The sequence below is a fragment of the Melozone crissalis genome, unplaced genomic scaffold, assembly GCF_028551555.1.
Source record: "Melozone crissalis strain CALT ecotype California unplaced genomic scaffold, PUWL_Pcris_2 ptg000108l_1, whole genome shotgun sequence".
NCBI classification, from domain to species: domain Eukaryota; kingdom Metazoa; phylum Chordata; class Aves; order Passeriformes; family Passerellidae; genus Melozone; species Melozone crissalis.
In genome coordinates, this window is record NW_026535885.1 from 1,241,301 (window position 1) to 1,264,908 (window position 23,608).

The 23,608-nt window shown below is 47.7% G+C and overlaps 1 protein-coding gene across 1 annotated transcript; it reads left to right on the plus strand.

Moving 5' to 3' along the window:
• On the plus strand, nucleotides 1-22,843 carry MYOM3 (myomesin 3). The gene is made up of 36 exons (XM_054292256.1): nucleotides 1-107; nucleotides 248-322; nucleotides 927-1,092; nucleotides 1,646-1,803; nucleotides 3,250-3,345; nucleotides 3,989-4,077; nucleotides 5,475-5,519; nucleotides 5,708-5,848; nucleotides 6,322-6,483; nucleotides 6,733-6,874; nucleotides 6,954-7,153; nucleotides 7,398-7,451; nucleotides 7,594-7,721; nucleotides 8,264-8,447; nucleotides 9,857-10,031; nucleotides 10,919-11,040; nucleotides 12,191-12,378; nucleotides 12,487-12,613; nucleotides 13,007-13,185; nucleotides 13,260-13,374; nucleotides 13,631-13,787; nucleotides 14,109-14,218; nucleotides 14,678-14,722; nucleotides 14,849-14,985; nucleotides 15,909-16,053; nucleotides 16,537-16,596; nucleotides 17,265-17,332; nucleotides 17,558-17,668; nucleotides 18,288-18,375; nucleotides 18,981-19,019; nucleotides 19,181-19,286; nucleotides 20,674-20,837; nucleotides 21,380-21,416; nucleotides 21,528-21,550; nucleotides 21,638-21,693; nucleotides 22,547-22,843. The coding sequence occupies exons 1-36, from the start codon at nucleotides 1-3 to the stop codon at nucleotides 22,841-22,843; spliced, it is 4,296 nt and encodes a 1,431-aa protein (XP_054148231.1).
• The last annotated feature ends 765 nt before the right edge of the window (nucleotides 22,844-23,608 follow it).

Below are 23,608 nucleotides of genomic sequence, written 5' to 3' on the forward strand. Positions count from 1 at the left end.
ATGGGAACCAGAGCCTTCTTCCACCACAGAGAGGAGGAGCAGAAGGAGGAGAGGAAACAGAGCTTGGAAATCACCTCCACAACCAGGAAAAAAAGGTTTAAAACCAGGTAAGCCCCAGAGTCAGGGACAGGCTGAGTCCATCAGGTGCACCCAGGCCTTTCTACACATTCATGCATTTGCAGAATGCTGAGTTTGTGAAATGATGGAACATTATCTGGGTTCTTTTCCATGAACCTGCCCCTGGAAGTGAGGAAGAGGAGACCTTCAGCCTTTCAGACCTGTCGATAGCAGCTGCCCTTGCCTTGACCTCTGAGACAGCCAAGTAAGTCAGGAGTTATTGTAACTCCAATATAACATTGTGGGCAGCACCACAGCTCTGCACCAGGGTCACAGCTCTGCCCCAGGGTCACAGCTCCCAACTTACTCTGTTGGAAGGAGAAAGAGCAGGATCAACCCAGAGGTTCTTCCTTTAAAAACACCAGGACTCAACTAAAATGCAGGAAATTAAATGATACTGCCATGTGATAATGAGGAACATTGCCCTGCTTGCATGTAGGGGTGTGAGAGAAACCAGATTTTATAGGAATAAATGGAAAATACTGACAGATAATTAATGAACAGTAACAGATGGGACTCTCCCTCTTTCCCAGAAAATCTCAGCCACATCTCTCCTCCCTTTGATCCTTTTCCCAGCTTCCTCCCCAGGACCAGAAGTGGCCAAACAGTCCCCATGGCAGTCTGATCTCTTCTGGGAGTGCTGGTTCCTGTGGGGATAATTCCCTGACATTCCTACCACACTCCATCAGGTGGTGTTCCTGTCCTTACCACTTCTGATCTAACAAAAAGTGCGCTATCAATAGAAAACACTCCTAAAAAAGAGAGAAAAAGTTTTATCTTGACTTCTGCTGGCTTTTATCATCATGCAGTTCCAGGGAGTACAATCTGAGAAGGGAAGCTGAGCTCCTGGAGCTGGAACAGAGGGGGCAGAAGAGGACTCGCTTTGGGAATGACACGGAGAAGATGGAAGAGGAGCTCATCAGGATCTGCAGGCAGCTCCGAGTGAGGGCTGACAGGAAGGGCCTGCGCAGGAAGGTCAGAGCAGCCCCCTCTGCTGGCACCAGGGGCCACCAGGGCTAAAACTGTGATCCTGCACCAAAGCAGGTGATAGGACAACCCCAAAATCTGGCACCAGATGCCAGCATGGCTAAAGCTGTGATCCTGCACCAAAGCAGGTGATAGGACAACCCCAAAATCTGGCACCAGAGGCCAACAGGGCTAAAGCTGTGATCCTGCACCAAAGCAGGTGATAGGACAACCCCAAAATCTGGCACCAGATGCCAGCATGGCTAAAGCTGTGATCCTGCACCAAAGCAGGTGATAGGACAACCCCAAAATCTGGCACCAGATGCCAGCATGGCTAAAGCTGTGATCCTGCACCAAAGCAGGTGATAGGAGAACCCCAAAACCTGGCACCAGATGCCAGCATGGCTAAAGCTGTGATCCTGCACCAAAGCAGGTGATAGGACAACCCCAAAACCCCTCCAACCAAAGGCCTTGAAACGTTACCAGAGGTCCCTGGTGCCAGAGGGTTTGTGTGAGAGCTGCCCCCGGGCCTGCCCTGCCCTGAGCAGTGTCTCCTGGCCAGGCCCTGCACAAGGCCTCCCTGCAGAAGGAGCTGCTGGAGCTGCGCGCGGCGCGGGCGCCCCTGCTCTGGATCCCGCTGCGGGCACACGGCGTCTGGGAGAACATGGATGTCACCCTGGCATGCACCGTCCTGGGGAGCCCCCTGCCACAGGCCACCTGGTATGGCACTGCCAGCACAGCCCTGCCCTGCCCAGGAGGGAGGGACAGCTGCAGGGGGCACAGAAAACACCTCAGGGGCCAGAGGTGTGGGACCAGCAGGGACAGGGGGGCCTGGAGCAGTGACAGCGCCGTGGGATCCTTCTGGGACAGGGCTGGTGCTCATGGAGGATTCCCTGGACATCCCTGTGGGATCCTTCAGATGTTCATGGAGGTTCCCTGGAGATTCCTGAGGGATCCTTCTGGAACAGGGGTGGTGCTCATGGAGGGTTCCCTGGACATCCCTGTGGGATCCTTCTGGGACAGGGGTGGTGCTCATGGAGGTTTCCCTGGACATTTCTGTGGGATCCTTCTGATGTTCATGGAGGTTTCCCTGGAGATTCCTGAGGGATCCTTCTGGAACAGGGGTGGTGCTCATGGAGGGTTCCCTGGAGATTCCTTTGGGATCCTTCTGATGTTCATGGAGGTTTCCCTGGAGATTCCTGAGGGATCCTTCTGGGACAGGGGTGGTGCTCATGGAGGGTTCCCTGGAGATTCCTTTGGGATCCTTCTGGGACAGGGCTGATGCTCATGGAGGTTCCCTGGAGATTCCTGAGGAATCCTTCTGATGTTCGTGGAGGTTTCCCTGGACATTCCTGTAGGATCCTTCTGGAACAGGGCTGATGCTCAGGGAGGTTTCCCTGTTTTCTGAACACTCCTACAAGGCTCATTCTGGGACAGGGCTGATGTTCATGGAGGTCTCCCTGTTTGCTTTTCCCACAGGTAGACTTGGATTTAAGTCTCAAAAAGCAGAATCTCTTTCAGCACTAAATCACCATAAACATGCCCCAATAAGGCCTGGCTGCCTAGGGCACCATGAGAGTTTCAGCATTAAAGTGCTTCAGCTTCTACAGATTGTAAAATAAACACAACTGTCACTTACTCCCTTTGTATATTAACCAACCTCAGGACTGGACCTGAGTGCAGCACACTCCATAAATACCAGAAATAAATGAAAGATCACCTCAAAAGCCCAATTTGCACAGTGTATTTTGATCAGTTTGAAGTGATTGGCCATTCCTCCTCTGGAAGGTTTAAGTGTGCAAACATTTGCATTACTAATGACTCGTGGGCAGCAGCTCTGCCACTGTGGGAGCTCTGCATGTCCTGTGTCCTTCCAGAACGACCTCCCTGAATTATTCAGAGAGCAAAGAGAGTCTGAACCTCCCACACATCCCTGGGAGCACAAGGAAGAGACATCTGTGAACTCACTCACAGGAGCTGCAGGCAGGGGATGTAAAGCCACGGCTGAGCAGCCACACAGGACCATGGAGGGCTCTGGGTTTCACTGCCAGACTGGTTTGGATTGAAGAGGGAGATCTGTAAAAGAGGGAATTGTGTCTGCTCCTCTTTCCTGTGGTGTTTAATGTGGGTCCTTCCCTAACAGCACATTTCCTTCTTTTCCACCAGGTATAAAAATGGAATCCCCATCGATCCCCGCCGAGCCCCAGCAGGAAAATACAAGATCAAAAATCAATTTGGGATGCTGACCCTGCAGATCAGCAGGTAAGGGCTGTGCCCTTGGGATCTGACCCTGCAGATCAGCAGGTAAGGGCTGTGCCCTTGGCTGAGCTGCTCCTTCAGCTGAGTGAGACCTGCTTGCCCTAAATTCCCAGTCTGTGGATGATAAACAAACCCAGTAATTCTGCTGGAATCTGATCTTGCCTGCCTTTAAGGCTGTTGTGTTTGAGCTAAACCTTTGCCAATCTCCACAGCAGTTCACAAGGTTTAAAAACTCTACACAAAACCAAACAAAATTAAATTGCTTAATTTACTTCTGCTTCTCTTTTTATGTATCAGCAACACGGTTTCCTTCACAATAAGCACTTCATGAACAGACAAAAATGCGATTTGGGAAGGATCAGTGTAATCAGAACAACGTTAGTTCTGATCTATGAATTATCAGTGATAGACAAATGCAAATCTTCAGTGCAATCAAGTGTTCCACAGGCCTTTTGCTTCTTCAGTACTTAAAATGGTTTCCTTCTTGGTCTCAAGAGAAAAAATTGATGACAAAGTACCAGAAATCCTTGTAATTGAAAGGAAAAGCAGATCTTGGATGAAAAGCAAACACCCCTGGGATTAAAGGTGAACCCCTTTGAATTTGTCCTGTGAAATATGAAGGAGGGGAAATTTAATTTTTTTTCAGATGCTCCATGGAAGATTCTGCTGAGTACAGTGTGGAGGTGAAGAATCCGTATGGTGAAGCTTATTCCTTTGCCACAGTGCTTGTCAGGAGTAAGTACAAATATTCCTTGGGTTTCAACTTCCCAGTACTGCAGGGTCTTCCAAACATTTCCATTATTGGATAGGCACACACAGGCACTCTGGAAAGCACAGAACAGCTTCTCTTCCTTGGTCACTTCTGGGCCCAGCCAAAGGTTTTCCTTTCAGATTCCATGTGCACACAGCTGTCCTTTCACTGGGATAAAATTGTACTAAATTTAGGAGCTTATTTCTTCTATGAAACAGCCCCACAGTGGAACTCAACAGGCTCACAGAGAGTCTGCTAAAGATAAGCAAGGAATGGCTCCCCAAGAGCTGTGGCTCTCAGTGGGACCTCCCAGGGCATTATTGCAGAGAATGCCACATTCTTCCCTGAAATCAGTAACCACCAAGGGCAAATGCAAGATTTTCCTCTTGGATTTGTGTTCTTAAAATAACTGGCACAGACTCCACAGATACAAAGTGTGCACAGCCACAGCCAGACGTGGGGAAGGAAGTAAATAAACCACCAGCACTTAAAAAGGGAAATAATCTCCAGTTTTAGGAAATATGCAGAGCAGTCTCACAGAATCACAGTTTAGCTGTTCGTATTTCACCTATTTATATCTAAATTACAATTTTGTAATGAAAAGCATGGACAGAACAGACTTACAGACAATTGTAGACAATTACACCCTATAGTGGGACTGACAGAGCCCTCTGCCATGGCTTGTGCTGTTATCACACTTATTTTCACATGCCATATTTTGAGCTGAATCCTGTCTGGGATGCAGATGTCACAAGGAGACTGTGACTCCCGGTAAAAGCAGTGTATTGTCTCACCTTTCAGGGCTTTTAATTAAACAGTGCCAAAATTCAGCATAACTGGGAATATGCAGCAGGCATTTACCAATTCTGAAGGGACACCAGCCCAGGAAACCTTCATTGCATCCTTCCCAGATCCCTAAATTCCCCTTGCCCTAATGCAGGACAAGTTACCAGGAGGTTCTCACAGTGTGGCCACAACAGGAGCTGCCCTTGGCCACCAAGCAGCAGCCTGAGGAAAAATCCCATGCCAATAATAACTGCTCCTGTCATTCCCTGTGGGACCTTTAGGATCAGAGCAGGATGAGGATGGAACAGGGGCTGTGGCTGGCACAGAGAGGCCTGGCTGGGACTGCTCTCCTCACCTCTGAGGATTGCTTCTCCTGGAACATTTCTGGAACAAATTCTCTGCAGACACATCCCCAGAGGCTTGTGAAGGGCATCAGCTGTCAGATGAATTGAACTTTTAGCCCATGGTGACACTTTAAAGGTTCAAATTAAGGGCTGGCTTGAGGGAAAAACAGTTTGCTGAGCATCACTGGGTGTTATTAAGACGATAAACACTCCATGAGATTTGCTAAATGTGTTTTCCTCTTCTCTTATAGAATATTACGGAAAGGAATCAGGATTTGATTCAGAAATATACAAAAGTGAGTAAATAATGAATGTTATTATTAATTATTTTTATAGCCTGATGCAATTGGATTATTTTTTCCCTGAGAGCTTTTCCTGTCAGCCTGACTGCACAAGTGCAAGGCTCACTCTAAATATATGACAATAAAAATACTCCAGGAGGAAGGCTCTGAAGTCTCTTATCATGCTGACTTTCATTCCACAGGATCCCTTCTGGCCAGGGAGGCAGATTTTGCTTTTCCACTGAAACCTTTATTTGCAAGAGAAAAGGAGCCTTTCACCCTCTCCTGTCACTTCTCCTCTGATTTACTGGAGCACCAAGGAGGCATCACCTGGTTCAGAGATGGTTTGTAGGCAACAGCTGAGTTTGTGTGCATGTACCTCCGGGAATGTCCCACTGGAATTCACAGCTGGGATTGAATGGTCACAGAAAAAAAAAAGAAAATTATTAAAATCCAGGATTCCTGAGCTGTTCTCAGCTCTGCTCAAGCTACAGATGTTACTATTTAATGTTTGTGTGTAAAGGACGACACCATTGAAATGTTTTGGGGGTAATGACATTCCTGTTCATAAGAATATTTGAAGAGCCTTAGTTTGAAAAGCCTCCAGTGAGAAAAACTTCTGGATCCTCTGTGCGTTCTGCTTGGGTCTTTCTGTGGATCAGAGTCCACAGCTGCAATCTGGAGGCACAAAAATAATCCAGGAATGTCTTAGAGATCCCTCATCGCATTCTGTGCTTTTTGAGGCATTTGGGAATAAATATTGCCACTCCTAACAGGGCAATCCAGGTGAATTTCCTTCCCCTTCTCTGCTGCACAGGGGAGCTGCTGCAGGACTCAGAGGGCCAGGAGCTGAGGTGCCAGGGCTGTGAGGCCTCTCTGACAGTGCTGTGTGCCCACAAGGAGGACGAGGGCTTCTACACCATCCGTGTGCCCTCGCTGCACGGACACAAGGAGCAGACCACCTATGTGTTTGTCAGAGGTACCTGCAGATCTCCTTTCCTGGGGCCTTGGCATGAAGAATTCTCCCCCTCACACACAAGGAAACAGCTCCTAATTTTGTGTGTGGGTACAATTAGCACAATGACCAAATCTTATTTTCGCTGATGATTTCAGTATTAGAAAACTGTGTTACTGGGATAGGCCTTTAGACATTTAAAATTAATCTACTCAATGAAAATTCTGGAAAAGAAAAGAACAGAAGCTCCCCTCCTTACGTGGTGTTTTGCAGATGCTGCAGCGCTGACAGCTGGAGCCCCAGGGTCCCCCCTCAACGTGAGATGCCACGATGTGAACAAAGACTGCCTGCTCCTCTCCTGGGTAGCCCCCAGTGACGATGGAGGAAGCCCCATCCTGGGCTACCTCATTGAAAGGTCTGTAAGGCACCACTCAGAGCTAGGAACCCCCATCTATGGTGGCAATGGAACAAAGGAGGGCTGTGTGTCCCTGCAGGTGTGAGGCTGGCTCGGAGCAGTGGGTGCAGTGCAGTGCCCAGCCTGTCAAGGGCTGCAGGTGCCCGGTGCTGGGCCTGGCAGAGGGACAGACGTACCAGTTCCGTGTCAAGGCTGTCAACAAGGCTGGCACCAGCCACCCCTCAAGGGCCAGTGACCCTGTCACCACCCAGGACGCCAGCAGGGACGAGAGAGTGACAGGTTGGTACCAAACCCTCAGAACCACGGGGGGCTGCAGGAGTAACTGAGTGCAGCTTGTCCGGATCCTCCCCATTCCCACAAATGTCTCTGCTGAGCCCATCTTGGGAGCATTCTGAACAGAAACAGCTCAAAGTGCCATTGTTTGTGACATAAAATGTCTGTAATTGTGCCCAGAACCAGCGAGCCAGCCCTGGGTTCTGGCACCTCCTGTGGGTGGGTGACTCTGCCCTGTTTGTCATTGCAGTGATCCCATATGACCAGGGCAGGACCATAGAAATATCCAAGGATGACCTGGAGGGTGAGTTCAAATCTCCCCAAAGTGTTTGTCTGCTTCTTTATATTGAAGGATCTTAATTTATAGTGGGAGAACAGAATCCACTGTAAAAGAACTTTAATTTCCCTGCCACATTATCACTGAAGCCTTTTCTGCCTTCCCATAGGACACATTAAAATTCCCTTGCCACCCACCAATGTCCATGCAACTGAGGTCAGAGAGGATTATGTGGCTTTGGCCTGGGATGAACCAGATCCAAGAGGCAGAGAGCCACTGAATTACTATGTGGAAAAGGTAAGAAAATAATAATATCACACAGAAGAGGAGCTGCAGAGCAGAACCATTTCTTTCTCAAGTGGGACATAGTACAGGTGAGGCCATTCCCAGTTAGGAACTGGGGAGATCCAGCCTCAAACCCAGCTGGTTCAGCCTCTCCACCCCACATGTGTCCTGAGCCATGGCCCTGACTCTGACACAGCTCAAGCACTAATGATTAACAAGGAATGGACAAGGAATTTTAACACCACAGAACAGTGGCAGAATTGTAACAGGAAGAACTGAGAATACCTCACTGTCCTGTTCCCCACTAATCACTCTGTTGGTTAATTAGCATCTTCTGCCCATCTCCTTTCATGCATCCTTACTTCTAACCTCCTGTAGCAAAGGCGCCCTCCGCTGCCAAGGGTGAAAAGTGTGGGTACATCCACAAGAAATACATAATTTATAGCTTTGGTTGTGTTTTGTTTGGAGCTTTTTAAAATTCCTTTCCTTGTCATAGGTCAGGAGGGGTTTGTGCTCACTTCAGGAGCTGTAAATCATCTCCTTTTCCCGTACAGTGTCTCGTGGGCAGCAGCTCCTGGCAGATGGTGAACCTGGAGACGCCAGCGAATTCCCCAAGATTTGCACTCTTCGGGCTGGAGAAGGGAAAATCCTTCCGGTTCCGCGTGCGTTCTGTCAACAAGTTCGGCATCAGCGAGCCCTCGGTGCCCAGCGCGCCCGTGCTGGCCGGGACACAGCCCGGTAACGGGAACGCTGCTCTGCCGTGCCTGCACCGGCCCTGCAGGGGGTGGGCTGACAGGAATGGGGGGGATCACATCTAAACCTCGTGGCTTGAACTCCTGCACCAGCCCTGCAGGGGGGTTGACTGCCGGGAATGGGGGAATTCCCTCTAAACTTCATGGTTAAACTCCTGCACCAACCCTGCAGGGGGATTGACTGCCGGGAATGGGGGAATTCCTTCTAAACTTCATGGTTAAACTCCTGCACCAACCCCGGAGAGGGCATGGACTGCCAGCAATGAGGGCATCCCCTCTAAACCTCATCATTTTAACTCCTGCACCAGCCCTGCCAGCAATGAGGGCAACCCCTCTAAACTTCATGGTTTTAACTCCTGCACCAGCACTGCAGAGGGCATGGGGTGCCAGGAGTGAGGGCATCCCCTCTAAACCTCATGGTTTTAACTCCTGCATCAACCCTGCACATGGCATGGGCTGCCAGCAATGAGGGGGATCCCCTGCCCACATTCCCCTCTAAACTTCGTGGTCTATGGTTACACAGCAGTACTTTGATATAAGGAAATCTCTTGAAGCCCTAAATCCTCCTTTAATTGGTTTGCAGTTGGCCAGGGCAGTGTTAATCTGAGCAAGCAGTGAGCAGGGAATTACATTTAATGAAACAGGAACAGTTGAAGGCTGTGTTGAATCCAAGGATGCTTGCAGCGTGGTGTGAGGGAGGTGACAGTGTGCAAGGAATGACAGGAGGCTGCAGCAGCCCGGGCTGGGGGCTCAGCCAGGACAGAGCCTCTGCACGGCTGCTTTGGCTTTCGGGTGTTTTCTCCCTGGACTGAGCTCACACAAAGAGGGCCACAGGCTCATGTTGGTGTTTCTGTTCTGCAGAGGGATGAGCACTGACTCTTTATTTGTGTATTGTCCCACACCGAAGCTGCTCCAGGGTTCACTCCGAGATGGAAATGCAGAGGGGAGCAGGTCCCAGTTCAGGGTGGAGCCAAGGACAATCAAGATTAGCTTTGTTTTTCCTCTGCTTCAGGGGAGTTTGTGTGGGGTAACTGCAGAAATCAGTGGGAGAGGAAGAAGTCATCTGGCAAACCCAAGCACAGATCCTGTCCATGGCATTTTGCTCTAATTCCACTGTATCCCAGAATGGTTTGGGTTGGAAGGGACCTCAAAGCTCATCCATAGGCAGGGAGCTTCCACCATCCCAGGCTGCTCCATCCCCACCCAACCTGGCCTTGGCCACTTCCAGGGATTGGGCAGCCACAGCTTCCCTGGGCAACAATTTGAAAACGGTGCTCTGGAAAAGGTGATTAAATCAAACAGCCCAACTCATTTATAATACTTAGGGCTTTTTTAAATTATAGATTTTAACCCTGACTACTTTTGTCTGTGTTTTTTGTTTCTTTCCTTTTTTAGCTCCTCCATCTCCACCATCTCAGGTTCTGGCCTTCAGAGACACCAGGACATCTGTTGTTGTGCAGTGGGACAAGCCCAAGGATGGCCCAGAGCCCCTTGGGTATTACATCTACTGCCGGGAGACGGGCACGGAGCAGTGGCAAACAGTCAACAACAAACCAGTGACAGGGACCGAGTGAGTGCTGCTCCCTGCTCTGCTGAGGGAGGCCAGGGGCCCGGCCTGGATTCCTCTGGCTCTGCCTGGAGTCGTGTTTCAGATAAAAAAAGACCTTCCTTCAGTCCCCACGCACAGGCTGGCAGGCACAGCAACAGCAGGGCCTTGGGGGGATTCAGGATTGCTGCAGGCCTGAGCCACGGCTGTGTGCTCTGCAAGGGATGGGTTCCACAGCCCCACCGAGCCTGGGGTTCTCTATGGGATGGGCTGAGCAGCCCCACCGAGCCTGGGGCTCTCCAAGGGATGGGTTCCACAGCCCCACCGAGCCTGGGGCTCTGCAAGGGATGGGCTGAGCAGCCCCACTGAGCCTGGGGCTCTCCAAGGGATGGGTTCTACAGCCCCACTGAGCCTGGGGCTCTGCAAGGGATGGGTTCTACAGCCCCACTGAGCCTGGGGCTCTCTATGGGATGGGTTCCACAGCCCCACTGAGCCTGGGGCTCTGCAAGGGATGGGTTCTACAGCCCCACTGAGCCTGGGGCTCTCCATAGGCTGGGCTGTGCAGCCCCACTGAGCCTGGGCGACCAGCAGAACCACATTCCATGGGTTTGCCTGTTTTCTACTGTTTTCAATCACACACAATTTACAGTCACTCTCCAGCTGTGGGGGTCACATGTCAAGCAGAAAAAGTCCATTAAAAAGTCCTGTTTATCTCCCTGCCCATGGTGATTCATCTCCATCTGATCCATACCCACTGTGAGTTATCTGGAGCCATTTCATGTGACACATTAATTTGTAATGACAAGTAATGATTTTGCAAGAACTAAACCTTATTAAAGTGTGTAGATGTCTGCTCCAGCACTGTTTACCTGTGCACAGGCAAACACAAACACATTAATTTGCTCTCCCAGGTTTACTGTTCCTGGGCTGCAGCCTGGAAAGGAATATGTGTTCTGTGTGAAATCTGTCAGCGATGCAGGACTGAGTGAGAGCTCACCAGAAACAGATCCCATCGTTGTCAGGCCAGCAATTGGTGAGTAGTGACCAAATGAAACCCCTCCAGCCCATCTGTCAGGCACAGCCACCACTGCCTGCTATGGTGACAGTGGCTGAGAAACAAAACAAAAGGGAACTCATTTTCCTGTACCCTGCAGCTTCTGCCATCAATTACACTTGCCAAGCGTGGACAGAGTTAATTAATTAGCATTTTGGCCTAGCAGTGTGCTACATTTGTGGTGTTAATTTGGCTCTGGGTACAAGTGACCATTTTAATTGCTCAGTTATGTGATGTCTGGAAACCAGCATTGGGAATTTCTCAGGGAAATTACAAAATCCTACAATCACACCTAGGACCTAACCCTCCATGTTCCCATTTTATCATCCCACTGCTGCCACCTTTTCTGCCACACAAACCCTAAAGCCCCAGGCAAGGGACCTCCATAGGCACATGCAAGGCTTTTGCTGTGACTCCAGATGAGAATGTGGATGTTGTGCTGACACTGCTGTTCTGTCTGTCCCTGCTGTTCTGTCTGTCCCCTGCCATTCTGTCTGTTCCCTGCTGTTCTGTCTGTCCCTGCCATTCTGTCTGTCCCCTGCCGTTCTGTCTGTCCCTGCTGTTCTGTCTGTCCCCTGCCATTCTGTCTGTCCCCTGCTGTTCTGTCTGTCCCCTGCTGTTCTGTCTGTCCCCTGCCATTCTGTCTGTCCCCTGCTGTTCTGTCTGTCCCTGCTGTTCTGTCTGTCCCTGCCATTCTGTCTGTCCCCTGCTGTTCTGTCTGTCCCTGCTGTTCTGTCTGTCCCCTGCCATTCTGTCTGTCCCTGCTGTTCTGTCTGTCCCCTGCTGTTCTGTCTGTCCCTGACATTCTGTCTGTCCCTGCCATTCTGTCTGTCCCCTGCTGTTCTGTCTGTCCCCTGCTGTTCTGTCTGTCCCTGCTGTTCTGTCTGTCCCCTGCCATTCTGTCTGTCCCTGCTGTTCTGTCTCTGCCATTCTGTCTGTCCCCTGCCATTGTCTGTCCCCTGCCATTCTGTCTGTCCCTGCTGTTCTGCCTCTGCCATTCTGTCTGTCCCCTGCCATTGTCTGTCCCCTGCCATTCTGTCTGTCCCTGCCATTCTGTCTGTCCCCTGCCATTCTGTCTGTCCCTGCCATTCTGTCTGTCCCTGCTGTTCTGTCTGTCCCCCGTGCCCAGCCTGTCCCTCGGCCCCTCGTGACTTTGTGCTGCTGCACTGTGGCAAGGCTGAGATGACCATTGGCTGGAAAGCCCCGAGGCACACGGGAGGAACAAAGATCCTGGGATATTTCCTGGACCAGCACGAGCCCTCTGAGCCCGACTGGCACGAAGTCAACGCTCAGCCGATTCCTCGGCGCGTTTGCACGGTATGCATTGGGGCACAGCTGGGAACAGCTGCCCCAGGGCTGAGCTGGGCTTTGGCTGCTCCTGCAGTGCCCTGCTGAAGTGAGCATGTCTGCCCTCTGCACCCCCAGGTCAGCAGCCTGCAGGAGGGGCACCTGTACCAGTTCCGTGCCCGTGCCATGAACAGGGCTGGAGTTGGGGCAGTGTCCGAGCCCAGTGAGCTGTTCAGATGTGAGGAATGGACAATGCCAGAGCCAGGTATCCCTCATGGAAAACCAGCCAGGAAAATGGCACCAGCTGAGTTTGTTTGTTATCTCCTCACTCTTCCAAGGGGTTTCTGCCATAGAAATGGCTGCTCCCATGACAGAAAAGCACAAAACACTTTCAAGGGTGCTCTGATGCAGGGTGTTATTCCCGCATTACACAGATAGAGCACCCAGGTATTTTTAATAACATTGTTTCCAGAGAATGAAGAATCAGGATCTAAACTCTAAATCCTTTTCTTTACACCACAGCAAATAGCATTAAAGCAGCTGGTGATGCTAATTCATAAACCTACCCCTAATTGCCATAGAAACCATCCCCTACAGACCCCAAACTGTGCTCTGTGACCCCAGCCCAACTGCAGTTTCCCTGTTCCCTCTGTGCCAGGCCCTCCTCACGATGTCAGGTGCACTGAGGTGAGGGACTGCTCCCTGCAGCTGCACTGGGAAGCTCCTCTGTACCTGGGGGCAGGGCCGCTCACAGGGTACTTCATAGAGCTGTGTGAAGAAGGCTCAGAAGAGTGGAAGCAGATAAACAAGCAGCCCACAGCCAGCACCCACATGAAGGTCTGTACCTGCCCTGAGTGTCCTGGTGCTGCTTGTCCTGCTCTGACATTAATTCCTGGCTGTGCTCCCTGCAGGTGTCAGACCTGGAAACAGGCAAGTGCTACATTTTCCGAGTACGAGCGCTGAACAAGGCTGGAGTTGGACCCCCCTCACTCCCCTCAGACCCTGTGGTGGCTAAAACCAAACCTGGTATGAAGCTAAAAGCCATGGGACTGGGCCAGTCTGTAAATAAATGTATGATTTGGGTGCAAATGTGCTTTGTGAGGCATCAGCTACTTGTTTCAGAGCAAGAAACACCCTCAGTAAAGCAAAGATGAACAAATCAAGCTGCCCAAATGAATTAGCTCTAACTGTGCTCTGTGGTTGTTTTCTGAGTTAGAAGTGCAGAAGCTCAGCCCTGGTCTGCTTTGGTAAGGAATGTTTGGTGGGTTTTTCACACATCCAGGCACAAATGAAATTGAAGTCGGGGTGGATGAAGAGGGTTTCATTTACATGGCCTTTGAAGCTCCTGAAAAGAATGACTCCTCTGAATTTATCTGGTCAAAGGACTATGAGGGACCTCCAGATCCTGACCGAGTCCAGATTGAAGAGAAAGGCAATAGGTGAGTATTTAATGCACACTGAGAAAATGAGCTGGTGAGTAAAGAACACATTAAACACCAAGGAAAACCTGCAGCCAAATGTTTCCCTGTCCTTTCCCTGATTCCCAGCCCTGGAGCCCATGAAATGGGCTGGGCTGGGCAGTGCAATCTGGGAGCAGCTGCCATCCTGTTCCCAATATCTTTATATATTGGCTCCTCAGAGTCATTGATAAATTCCAATAAGTTCTACATTTCCTGTTCTGGGTGTATCAAATTCTGTCCCAGGAGACATCATTTCTGAGGAAAATATGTAATTTTTGCTATTATTCTTTTTACTTCTAGGTCAAAGCTGATACTGAAAGAGCCCTCAGAGAAGGACCTGGGTGTGTATTCAGTGGAGGTCACAGATGTAGATGATGATATCTCTGCCAGCTGCACGTTAACAAAAGAAGGTAAGAACTGATCATTGCCAAAAAAAAACCTAATGTGCCCTCATTTTCTAATCTTAGATGTTGAGAGGAAATTTTCCTGCAGAAGAATAGTGAGTGACTGATGTCACTTCATGGTATCACTAAAAAGATGTTTCCCATTCCTTGAAGGCTCAAGGGCAGTTTCTTTTACAATCCCCTAAGGAAAGATTCCTGCAAAGTCATTTTTCCACCGCAGTTCAGATTTCACATTTGGCTACACTGTCACAATGATTTATAACTTCTTTAGCACGCTCCCTGAATTGATCCAACCAACGTTTTATTCAGATATAACCGACAATTCCCTTCACCACCTTTTCTAGTCCTCCCCATTACTGAATGTTTTACCTTCTCTTTGACGTAATGTTCATCAACAAATTAAATTAAATTGGTACAATTAATTTGTATTGGCTGAGTGTTGACTTTTAACTCTCTGCATTGCAGATCTGGGCAAGTTATTGAAACGCAGCCACGAAATCAGGAACCCACGTAAGTTGAAGCAGCAAAAAGCCACGAGCAGGGGCCAGCCTGGGAAAAGGGAAGCCAGCAGAGCCCTGGCTGGGCCAGAGCCTGTGCTGTGCCTGGGATTCCCCTGGTGCTTCTCTCTGCCTGCAGTGATCAAGCTGATATCTGGCTGGAACGTCGATGTCCTGGAGAAAGGGGAAGTGAGGCTGTGGCTGCAGGTGGAGAAGCTGTCCCCGAACGCGGAGCTGCACCTGATCTTCAACGACAAGGAGCTCACCAGCACCCCAGTAGGTTTTGTTCTGCATTTCATCTTGGCTCACTTCCCCACTCTGAACATGGCACATGCCCAGTTCTCCGAATTTCTGATGGGGATTTTGAGCTGAATACAGGCAAATCTCATGAATTCTAGGAGCAGATGGAAGAGATCTATTTCTCAGTCCAAAGCACTGAAAATAACCCCATGTGTTACAGCACCCTCCAACCTCCTCAAACATCCACAAAAATGTTCAGGCCTCCTCCCTGTCCTCCCATATCAAATTAATATTAGAACATGTAAAAAATACTTGGAATGAGAGGACCAGAGGGGAGAACAGTTGAGAATGAAGCACAAATATAAATCATGGGCTGTCAGCTCAGTGCAGAGCAGCAATGCCCAGATAACAACCAGGACCCCCAGAACAAAGGACAGGTCCAGGCCAGAGCAGTTCAGAGCTGTCAGTGCCCTGTTGGGGGGGTTAAATCAACATGTAACAAGTTTATCCAAGGCTTTATCTCTTCTAAAATCTGTCTCCTCTCCACTGGAGAGCTGACAGGGATTTGCACATTTACCAGGCTCGTTGCAAGGACAATATTTGCTCAGAGCAAACAGGCAGTGAGGCAGTGATGATGTTTGTGTTCAGGCACCTGGCACTCCTGGGGGCAGGAGCTCAGTGGTACCTGCACCTCAGCAAGAGGGGGAAATATTCCCCACCCTGGCCAAGGATGGAACTGCACATCACACATTATAACCAAGTGCAGCACTCCCATGCCACTGGAAATCACAGACACTCTGGTTTCAGCTCTGTGATACCCATGAGGGAAGGATGTCTTCCTCATCCTGTAAAATGAGGGGAGTTTATAAGGATACAGGTACAAAATAACTGCAATATCTGCTGTGCCAGGAGCAGCTCTACTGTGGAAATCTCTTCAGTTTCTCCTCTGTTTTACACAGACACACAAAATCAACTTTGTCAAAGAAAAAGGCCTCGTGGAACTGATAATCCAGGATTTCTGTGCTGATGACAAAGGGATGTACACAGCCCAGCTCAAAGATGGGAAAGCCAAAAATCAATTCACCCTTGCTCTCATAGATGAAAGTAAGTGAAATTCAGGATCAAATATAGACTGCCATGCTCAGTGGAGACTTTGTGAGGCACTTAAGGCCCCAAAGCATTTCCAACAGTTCTAATGGCACACTGGGAATGGGGAGAGCAAATTTTAGCCCAGATTTAAAGTCCGGGAATCATTTAAAAAATGATCTGAATCTCTCTTTACCATAAATTAAAGCTTTTCATTTTATAAATAGGTGCTTGATGATAAAAGCAGTCTGCTGAAGTGGAATGCTTAGTTCTTGCTTCCAAATATTTTACATATTAGCTTGCAGTGCTGAACTGTGCCTTGGCAGCAGAGTGGGGAGTGTGCAGTCATTTATCTCAGGGCAGGATCAGGCTGCAAATTCAGTGTATTTAGCAGCAGGTCCACTGCACTAAAGGTAATAAAGACAAGGAGGAAATATCTCTATTGTAGAGGAAATATCCAATAATGGGGAGTTGTTGACTTTGTCCTTTGCTGTTCCATAGCTTTTGCTAAAGTGGCAGAAGAAGCTGAAGCAAAACGGAGACAATGGAAGAAAAAGCAGGGTAAGGTCAGCCAAAGGCCAAGGACTTGTCAGAATGAGGCCAGGATGGCAAAAGCCAAATGGATTTATTTCACTCCATCATCTTTTCAAACACAGTATTCAAAGTGAGGTGACACTAGGATAAGACTCCTTGTTTTCAGATATTTTGCCCTGCCTTTAAAAATCAAATAATGAACTAGTTTTAGCCAGGCTAGGCAGATTTATCAGTGGAGATCTTCTGCATCAGTGCTGTGGCACTGAACACTTTCAAACCCTGAGAACTGTCCAACCTGAATATACATTCTGTAATTAAGATCCACTTGTAAAAACCAGGATTTCTAGCTAAGTTTGTAAAGATCCATTCATTCCACTTTCACCTCCCACCTATGTTGGTGAATAAAGAAGTTTATAAAACAAGTTCATTGCAAAAAATACTACAACTGAAATGTGATTCCCTGCTAGTGAGGATAAAAATATTCACTTGTTAGCGACTGTGACAGCACGTTATAAATCCAGTCTCCTTCTCGGCTGCCCAGTATGGGATGAGAGGATCTCAAGTAATTTATTTCAGTTTCCCCTCCCTGTTCCCTCGGGAATTCCAGGTGCACTGCGGGAATCCAGCACTAGATGGAAGCATTCCCGCAGGAAACTCGGCACAGGCACCACGAGAGAGATTTCTTTTCTTTCCAGGTCCACATTTCATAGAGAACCTGACATGGAAAGTTTTGGAGAGCTGTGAAGTGCTCCTCACCTGCAAGGTAACAGAATTCCTTCAGCATCAATTTTAGGTGCAAATTTCAGAGGATATGAGCAGTGCAAATGCTTTGCTGCATTTGTAAGGAAATGGTTTCTTTTGGGCAGAAACTTTAACAAAGAAGGGAAATTCTCAGATTCTGGAGTAATGTAAGTGATGATTCATATTAGGACATCCAAGAATTAAGAAATCAAATGGATTTTGACTTCTAAATGTTGACTTCAAACAGGCAACAAACCTGAGGAAGGACACCAACTTCCAGTGGTTCTTCAATCACAAGGCACGAGCTGGTGGAGTGTTTGATCCACAGACTGGGATGGGAACTCTGCAGATCCCAAAGGTGAGACATCAAACAGCTCAGAGGTCCACAGGAAAATGGCAAAACAAAAAAAAAAAAAGGGCTGATCTTATTCATATTCCATGTGGGTTCTGGTAGTGCCCACTGAGTGAGAGAAACATTGAGAAAAGCAAAAGAAGAAATGTTCATGTTGCAGTCAGGTTCTGAGTTCTAGTGGAGTTCATGGCAGGGGGTTGGAACTAAACTTTAAGGTCCCTTCCAACCCAACCAGGCTGTGATTGAAGATCCTAATAAGAAATAAGATGTTTTTAACAGTGGGTGGCTGTGCAAAGTTTAACACATCCTGAGAGGCTGAAAAGAGCTGGTTTCACACAGGGACTGAGGCACAAGCTGAGCTACTGACCCCCAAACCCAACAGCTTCTGAACCAGACCCCCCTATCCTTTCACAGGAGCTTTGGGACAAATTTCCCCTTTTTCTCCCTCATTTCTGCTCAGTTCTACCAAACTCATTAGGAAGGAATGAATCTGAGCTTTTCCCCTTTTCCAAATCCTGCCCTGTTTCAGTGATAGGGGAGATTTCTCTGGGAGGGGTGTTGTTTGTTTTGGGGCTTGTCTGGGTTATTTTAATCAACATTACACACGCACACACGTATTTGGTAGGTAACCAAAGCAGATGAGGGCCTGTACAAAGCAGTGGTTTCAGATAACCGAGGAGAGGACTCCACCCAGCTGGACCTCACAAAAGGAGGTGAGAGAACTTTGGATCACACAATAAGACACATTCACACCCCTTTTGGGATTCAAACCCAAATATCCTCACTTCCTATGAAACCTACATGTCCTATGTGCTTTTATAGGAGTTCAAACCCACACTAAAATATTACGGGTTGAATTTAAAGAGTTTCCTGCTCTACATGCTGATGTCATTTCCATCTGCAGTCATTTCTCCAGCCAGGGCTGCTTTATAAATTCTGCCAAGCCCCACAGATAAAAGCTCAGGGATGTTTCAGTCACTCCAACCCAGAATCAATCAGGAGGTTCTGCTGCCCAAGATTAAATGCTGCCCCGACATCTGGAATCCATCATGTGAACCTGGTACATAAATCTCCTGTCTGGGAGGCACATGCTGAGTGGGAAGGAAGATAGGAGCATCTAAATTTAGTAAGAAATGCCCAGCATCTGAAAACAAATGAATCAGAGGCAAAAACTCCATTCCCAGCGAGCTGTGCCACAGAAAAAGACAGCAAAAAACCCATGGGTATAAACCATCCCAACCACAGTGAAATTCAGTGGCAGATTGGAGGTGGTTTGCTGTGATTTGTATTTATAGACACTTCAATCTTTGTCTTTCAGCCTTTGAGGAGCTTCTGAAGGAGCTGTGCAGGATCAGTGGTATGTGAGGGGAGAGGTGGGAGGGCACAGCTGTCCTGGGTGTGGAACCAGCCCAGCACCATCAGCACCATCCCCTCCCTGCTCCTCTGGCTGGGATTTTGTCCTGAACAGGGAAATCTGGGAATTCCTCCTCAATTCCAGTCTTTATTTTACACCACCAGCTCTTTCTGCCACACCTCTGAAAATCCAGCCCACTGAGGAGGGCATCAAAATCTACACTGATGTCAAGTACTACACAGACTACATGAAAACCACCTGGTACCACAAGTAAGTCCCCAAAAAATATTTGCAAAGTTTTTGGAGCACTGTTCCTTCTAACTGGTTATCCAAAATGAAACATTTGGGCCTGAGCCCATACATTTTTTCTGGTTTTGTCTGAGTAAGGGCTGAAATCCACAATTCACTCCCATCCTGGAACAAGTCTGGGAATTCCAGAGTGGAAAGTCATGTTATTTTTATGGTAGCACTGCAGAAATATTTATAAGTGATCATCTTTCCTAGAATAATAATGATGCTGCACTTATGGTACTGCTCAGTTACAGCCTCCTTGGTTACAGACAGAACTTTTTCAAACACTTTATTTTTACTACTTCATGTTTTCCTAAACCACTCTCTTCCCCCACTCTGAATAAAAAATATTCCCAAAATTACAAAATTCTTCCCAAACACTGAATAATTTAGCCTCCTAATGTCTTCCTAAATAGAGAGCTGGTGTTTTATTAGATACCACCTACACATGGAGATAAGGAGGTGAACTTTTAATAACACTCAAGGGCTAAATACTTACAAATATTCAACATCTAAATGGGATTTAATCCCTTAAATAACAACTAGGAGGTCTTTTGTAGAGTTTATGAAGCTCTGGCAAACTGCCTCCAAGTGCAGCCCCATGGATTTCCTCTCTTGTTGGAAGCAAAGGGAGATGACCCATCTTTGTTGATCAGCATGGAACTCTAAGTTTATTGATCTAAAAGGCATATTTTTATAACTGTGTTAATTAAGATCATACATATTGCAAAATTCGAGCTCACGATAAGCTACAGAGCAAACACTAACCCCTCCTTTTATTTTCAATACTTGTAGTTTGTTATTGAATCCAAGATTTATTTTCTCACCCTGTTATAAAAGTTCTCGAAGCTTCCATGTTATTGAAGACAGACTTGAGAACTTAGCTGTTTGGTGGGAATTAAGTTGCTAGAGACTAGAAAATTACAAAGCTGCGGCTAATTCCAAGTTTTGCACCTGTGAGATAGCGCGTCCTTGGGCCTAGCTGTAGTAAGATAACAAATAGTGAAAGAGACATGAGAAAAGAGAGATGTAACCCCTAAGGAATGAGGAAGAGTTTGGTATAGTTTAACCAATAGATTGCTTGGCTTACAGAATATTCATAAGCTTATTATTTGCTGTATAAGCGTTTGATACTTTCTACAATAAACTGGACCTGTGATGAACCATCTGGTGTCCTGGTCCCCTTGCTACGGCAGCTGTTTACAAAAACAGGCTGTGAGAACTTGCTCCTCACAGCTGCCTTTTAAGCCATTTCTGAGCAAAATTCTCTAACACTCTCTCCATGAAATAAATCCTGACTCCCACTGGAAAATGTGATTTCTCAGCTCTGCTGAAATGACAGCAGTGCCATCACTTGCTCTCTCAGGGAGAAGCAGCTGGAGAGCCGGGACAGGACCAGAGCTGGGAGCACCATGAACCAGCTCTGGCTGCACATCCTGGAGCCCGGGGAGGCCGACAAGGGCAAATACACCCTGGAGATATTCGATGGCAGCAGCTCCCACAGACTGACAGCAGACCTGGCAGGGCAAGGTGAGCTGAGTCACCCCTGAGCTGCTTTCCAGGAGCCCTCAGAGCAGGGATTGCTCTCCCTCCTGGAGCTGGAGCTGATCTCCATGTGCAATCCCTGGGGAATTGGGCTGAGGGGGACAGGGAAGAGCCCACAGCAGCACGAGGAGAGGGGAAAGGACTGAAGCCTTTAGGGAGCCTTGGCACTGCTGGGGAAAGGATGAGAACGGGACAGCTCCTCCTGGGACATGTCCAATTCCTCCCCTGGACAACAAATCTCACAGGTGGCATCTTGGAAAAGAGAACTTCCAGGTTCACAAAGGCTTTTCCAAACTGTTGGAGGTTTTTATCCTCCTCTAAACTTCTCTTTGGGAAGAGCAAACTCAGCCCCACTTATTTCAGTACACAAACAGAGCTGTGATTCCTCAAGGCAGGGGCAGATACCATCTATGGGATAATTACATTTATCCATGGAATCCCAGCACTGAAAACAATAACATAATGCTAAATCTAATGAGTCAAACAAAACTAAAGGCAACTTTCCCTAACACCTTTCATTCCTGCAGCTTTTGAAGATGCCCTGGCTGAGCACAAGAGGCTGAAGTAAGTTCCTCCTAAATATTTTCACAGCTAAATCTATTTTGAGTCTCACACTGTAAATTGTTCATATAATGGCTAATAAATAAAACCACAATAATTTTCTCTCCCTTTCAGGGAAGCAGCAATAGCAGAGAAGCGTAAGTAAACGAATCTCTTCCCTTCAGTGAAACACAGCCAGGTTTGCTGATAAGAAGAACTAAAATGTTCTATTTGTTCATTCCCAGGTCGTGCCAGAGTCGTTCAAGGTCTGCCAGATGTTGCCACCATCATGGAGGACAAGGTGATATTGAGTAACTCCATGAATTCCTTGCACAGACACAGAGGGATCACTGAGGGGGAGGAAAGATCCTGTTTTACCCTCCTGTGCACTGCCAGGGGTGGGAAGTGCTGCCCTCCTGGGTCACCCTCACTGCCAGACCCTTTCTGTTGTCCCCCCATCTCACAGGATTAGACTCTGAAGGCCTTTAGGTGCTGGGCCTGATTCTCCCATCAGCCCAACTCCCTTCTTCCAATTCTGAGTCACATTTCCCTTTTCTCAGGCAGCACAAACCCCTGCAAATAACTGCAAACTCACCCTGGGCCTGTTTCAGTGCCACCTCACAGCACAGGCAGCTATAAAAAACCAGTGAGACAAATATGAGTCAGGCCCAGTGAATTCAGGTTAATCCTGATTGCACTGCAGGAAATCAGGAAAAGGAATATCAGATATCAGTGCTGGAATGTCACCAATGAAAATGTGAGAACTGATTTTTATTGTTCTTAATTTAAAAGATGTATGGATGTGCACTTGGGGATGAGGTTCAGTGGTGGCTGAAGAGCTGGCCTCAATTTTAAAGTTTTTCTCCAACCTAAATTATGCTGATTCTATGAACTGAATTTCCCTGCACATTTACAGCTCTATAATCCATTTCTGTTCTGTGAACTGAATTTCCCTGCACATTTACAGCTCCACAATCCATTTCTGCTCTGTGAACTGAATTCCCTGCACACTTACAGCTCCACAATCCATTTCTGTTCTGTGAACTGAATTTCATTACACATTTACAGCTCCACAATCCATTTCTGTTGTATGAACTGAATTCCCTGCACATTTACAGCTCCACAATCGATTTTTGTTCTCTGTTTCACCACAGACCCTGTGCTTAACCTGCTGTGTGTCTGGAGACCCCTACCCAGAGATCACCTGGTTCAAAAACGAGAAGGTCATCGAGTTTAAGGACAGATACAAGATGGATGTGAAGGGCTCAATGGTCACAATCACCATAGAGAGAGTGTGCAATGAAGACACAGGAAAATACAGCATCTATGTCAAGAATAAATATGGCTCTGAAACAGGGCAGGTCACCATCAGTGTCTATAAACACGGGGAGATCCCAATAGGAACAGAGCAGGAAATCCCAGCTGGGATTGCCACAAAGAAGCGTAAATGAATTCATTGTCTCCTTGAAATGGAAAGGAATTTAACTCCTTCAGATGCCTTTTGGTGTCTCTGTGTTTATTGTAGCAGTATTTCAGTGGTTTGGCAGTTGTTATAGAACAATTCTGGGGTGTGTATGTGTGTGTGTGAGCTCACACGTGTGTGCACTGCATGTTCACCCTCCAGAGAGACTCTGCCCTGGTAAATCTGTGTGGGGCTTTCAGAGGAGGGGTTTTGTATTAAATCTCTACATGTAACAGATTTTCTTGTAGCCTCTGTGTGTGTGTCATTAAACTCAACCCCTTGGTGACATCTCAGCACTGCTTTGAGTATAGCCATGATGAAATCACTACACCTGAGAAATCAGGACACACTCCACACATAAAAATGACCCTGCAAATCAGGAATTCTCACAGGTAAATGTAGTTACAAATCTGGCTCTTTCTGTGTGAACCTTCTTTAAAATTACCTACTAAAAAAGGGTGGTGAGTTGGTAAGAAGAAGCTGAGCTTGTGAATTGTGTCTCTATTTAAATAGAATGAAAAGTTAACTCAGAGAGGTCACCCACCCCTGGGATAAGGCTCTGTTTGAATTAAGCAATCTAATTGCAAGGCACATCTAATGAGAGTCTTCCAAAATCAACAGTCAGGCCTGCACAGACAGCAAGGAACATCACAAGGGCTGGAGTGAGTGAAGAAATCCTTGTGCAGTTGGTGAGAAGAAAAAACAACACATCCTATTTGCTTCCTGCATTCACTCTCCCAGCAATGTTCCCTGT

Bases quoted from the DNA above. Each gene is read 5' to 3' on its own strand.
- MYOM3 (XM_054292256.1), top strand. From the start codon at position 1: ATGGGAACCAGAGCCTTCTTCCACCACAGAGAGGAGGAGCAGAAGGAG. The intron at 108-247 runs GTAAGCCCCAGA...TGCCCCTGGAAG, and splicing joins AAAAAAAGGTTTAAAACCAG to TGAGGAAGAGGAGACCTTCA. The intron at 16,597-17,264 runs GTAAGGTCAGCC...TTTTCTTTCCAG, and splicing joins ACAATGGAAGAAAAAGCAGG to GTCCACATTTCATAGAGAAC.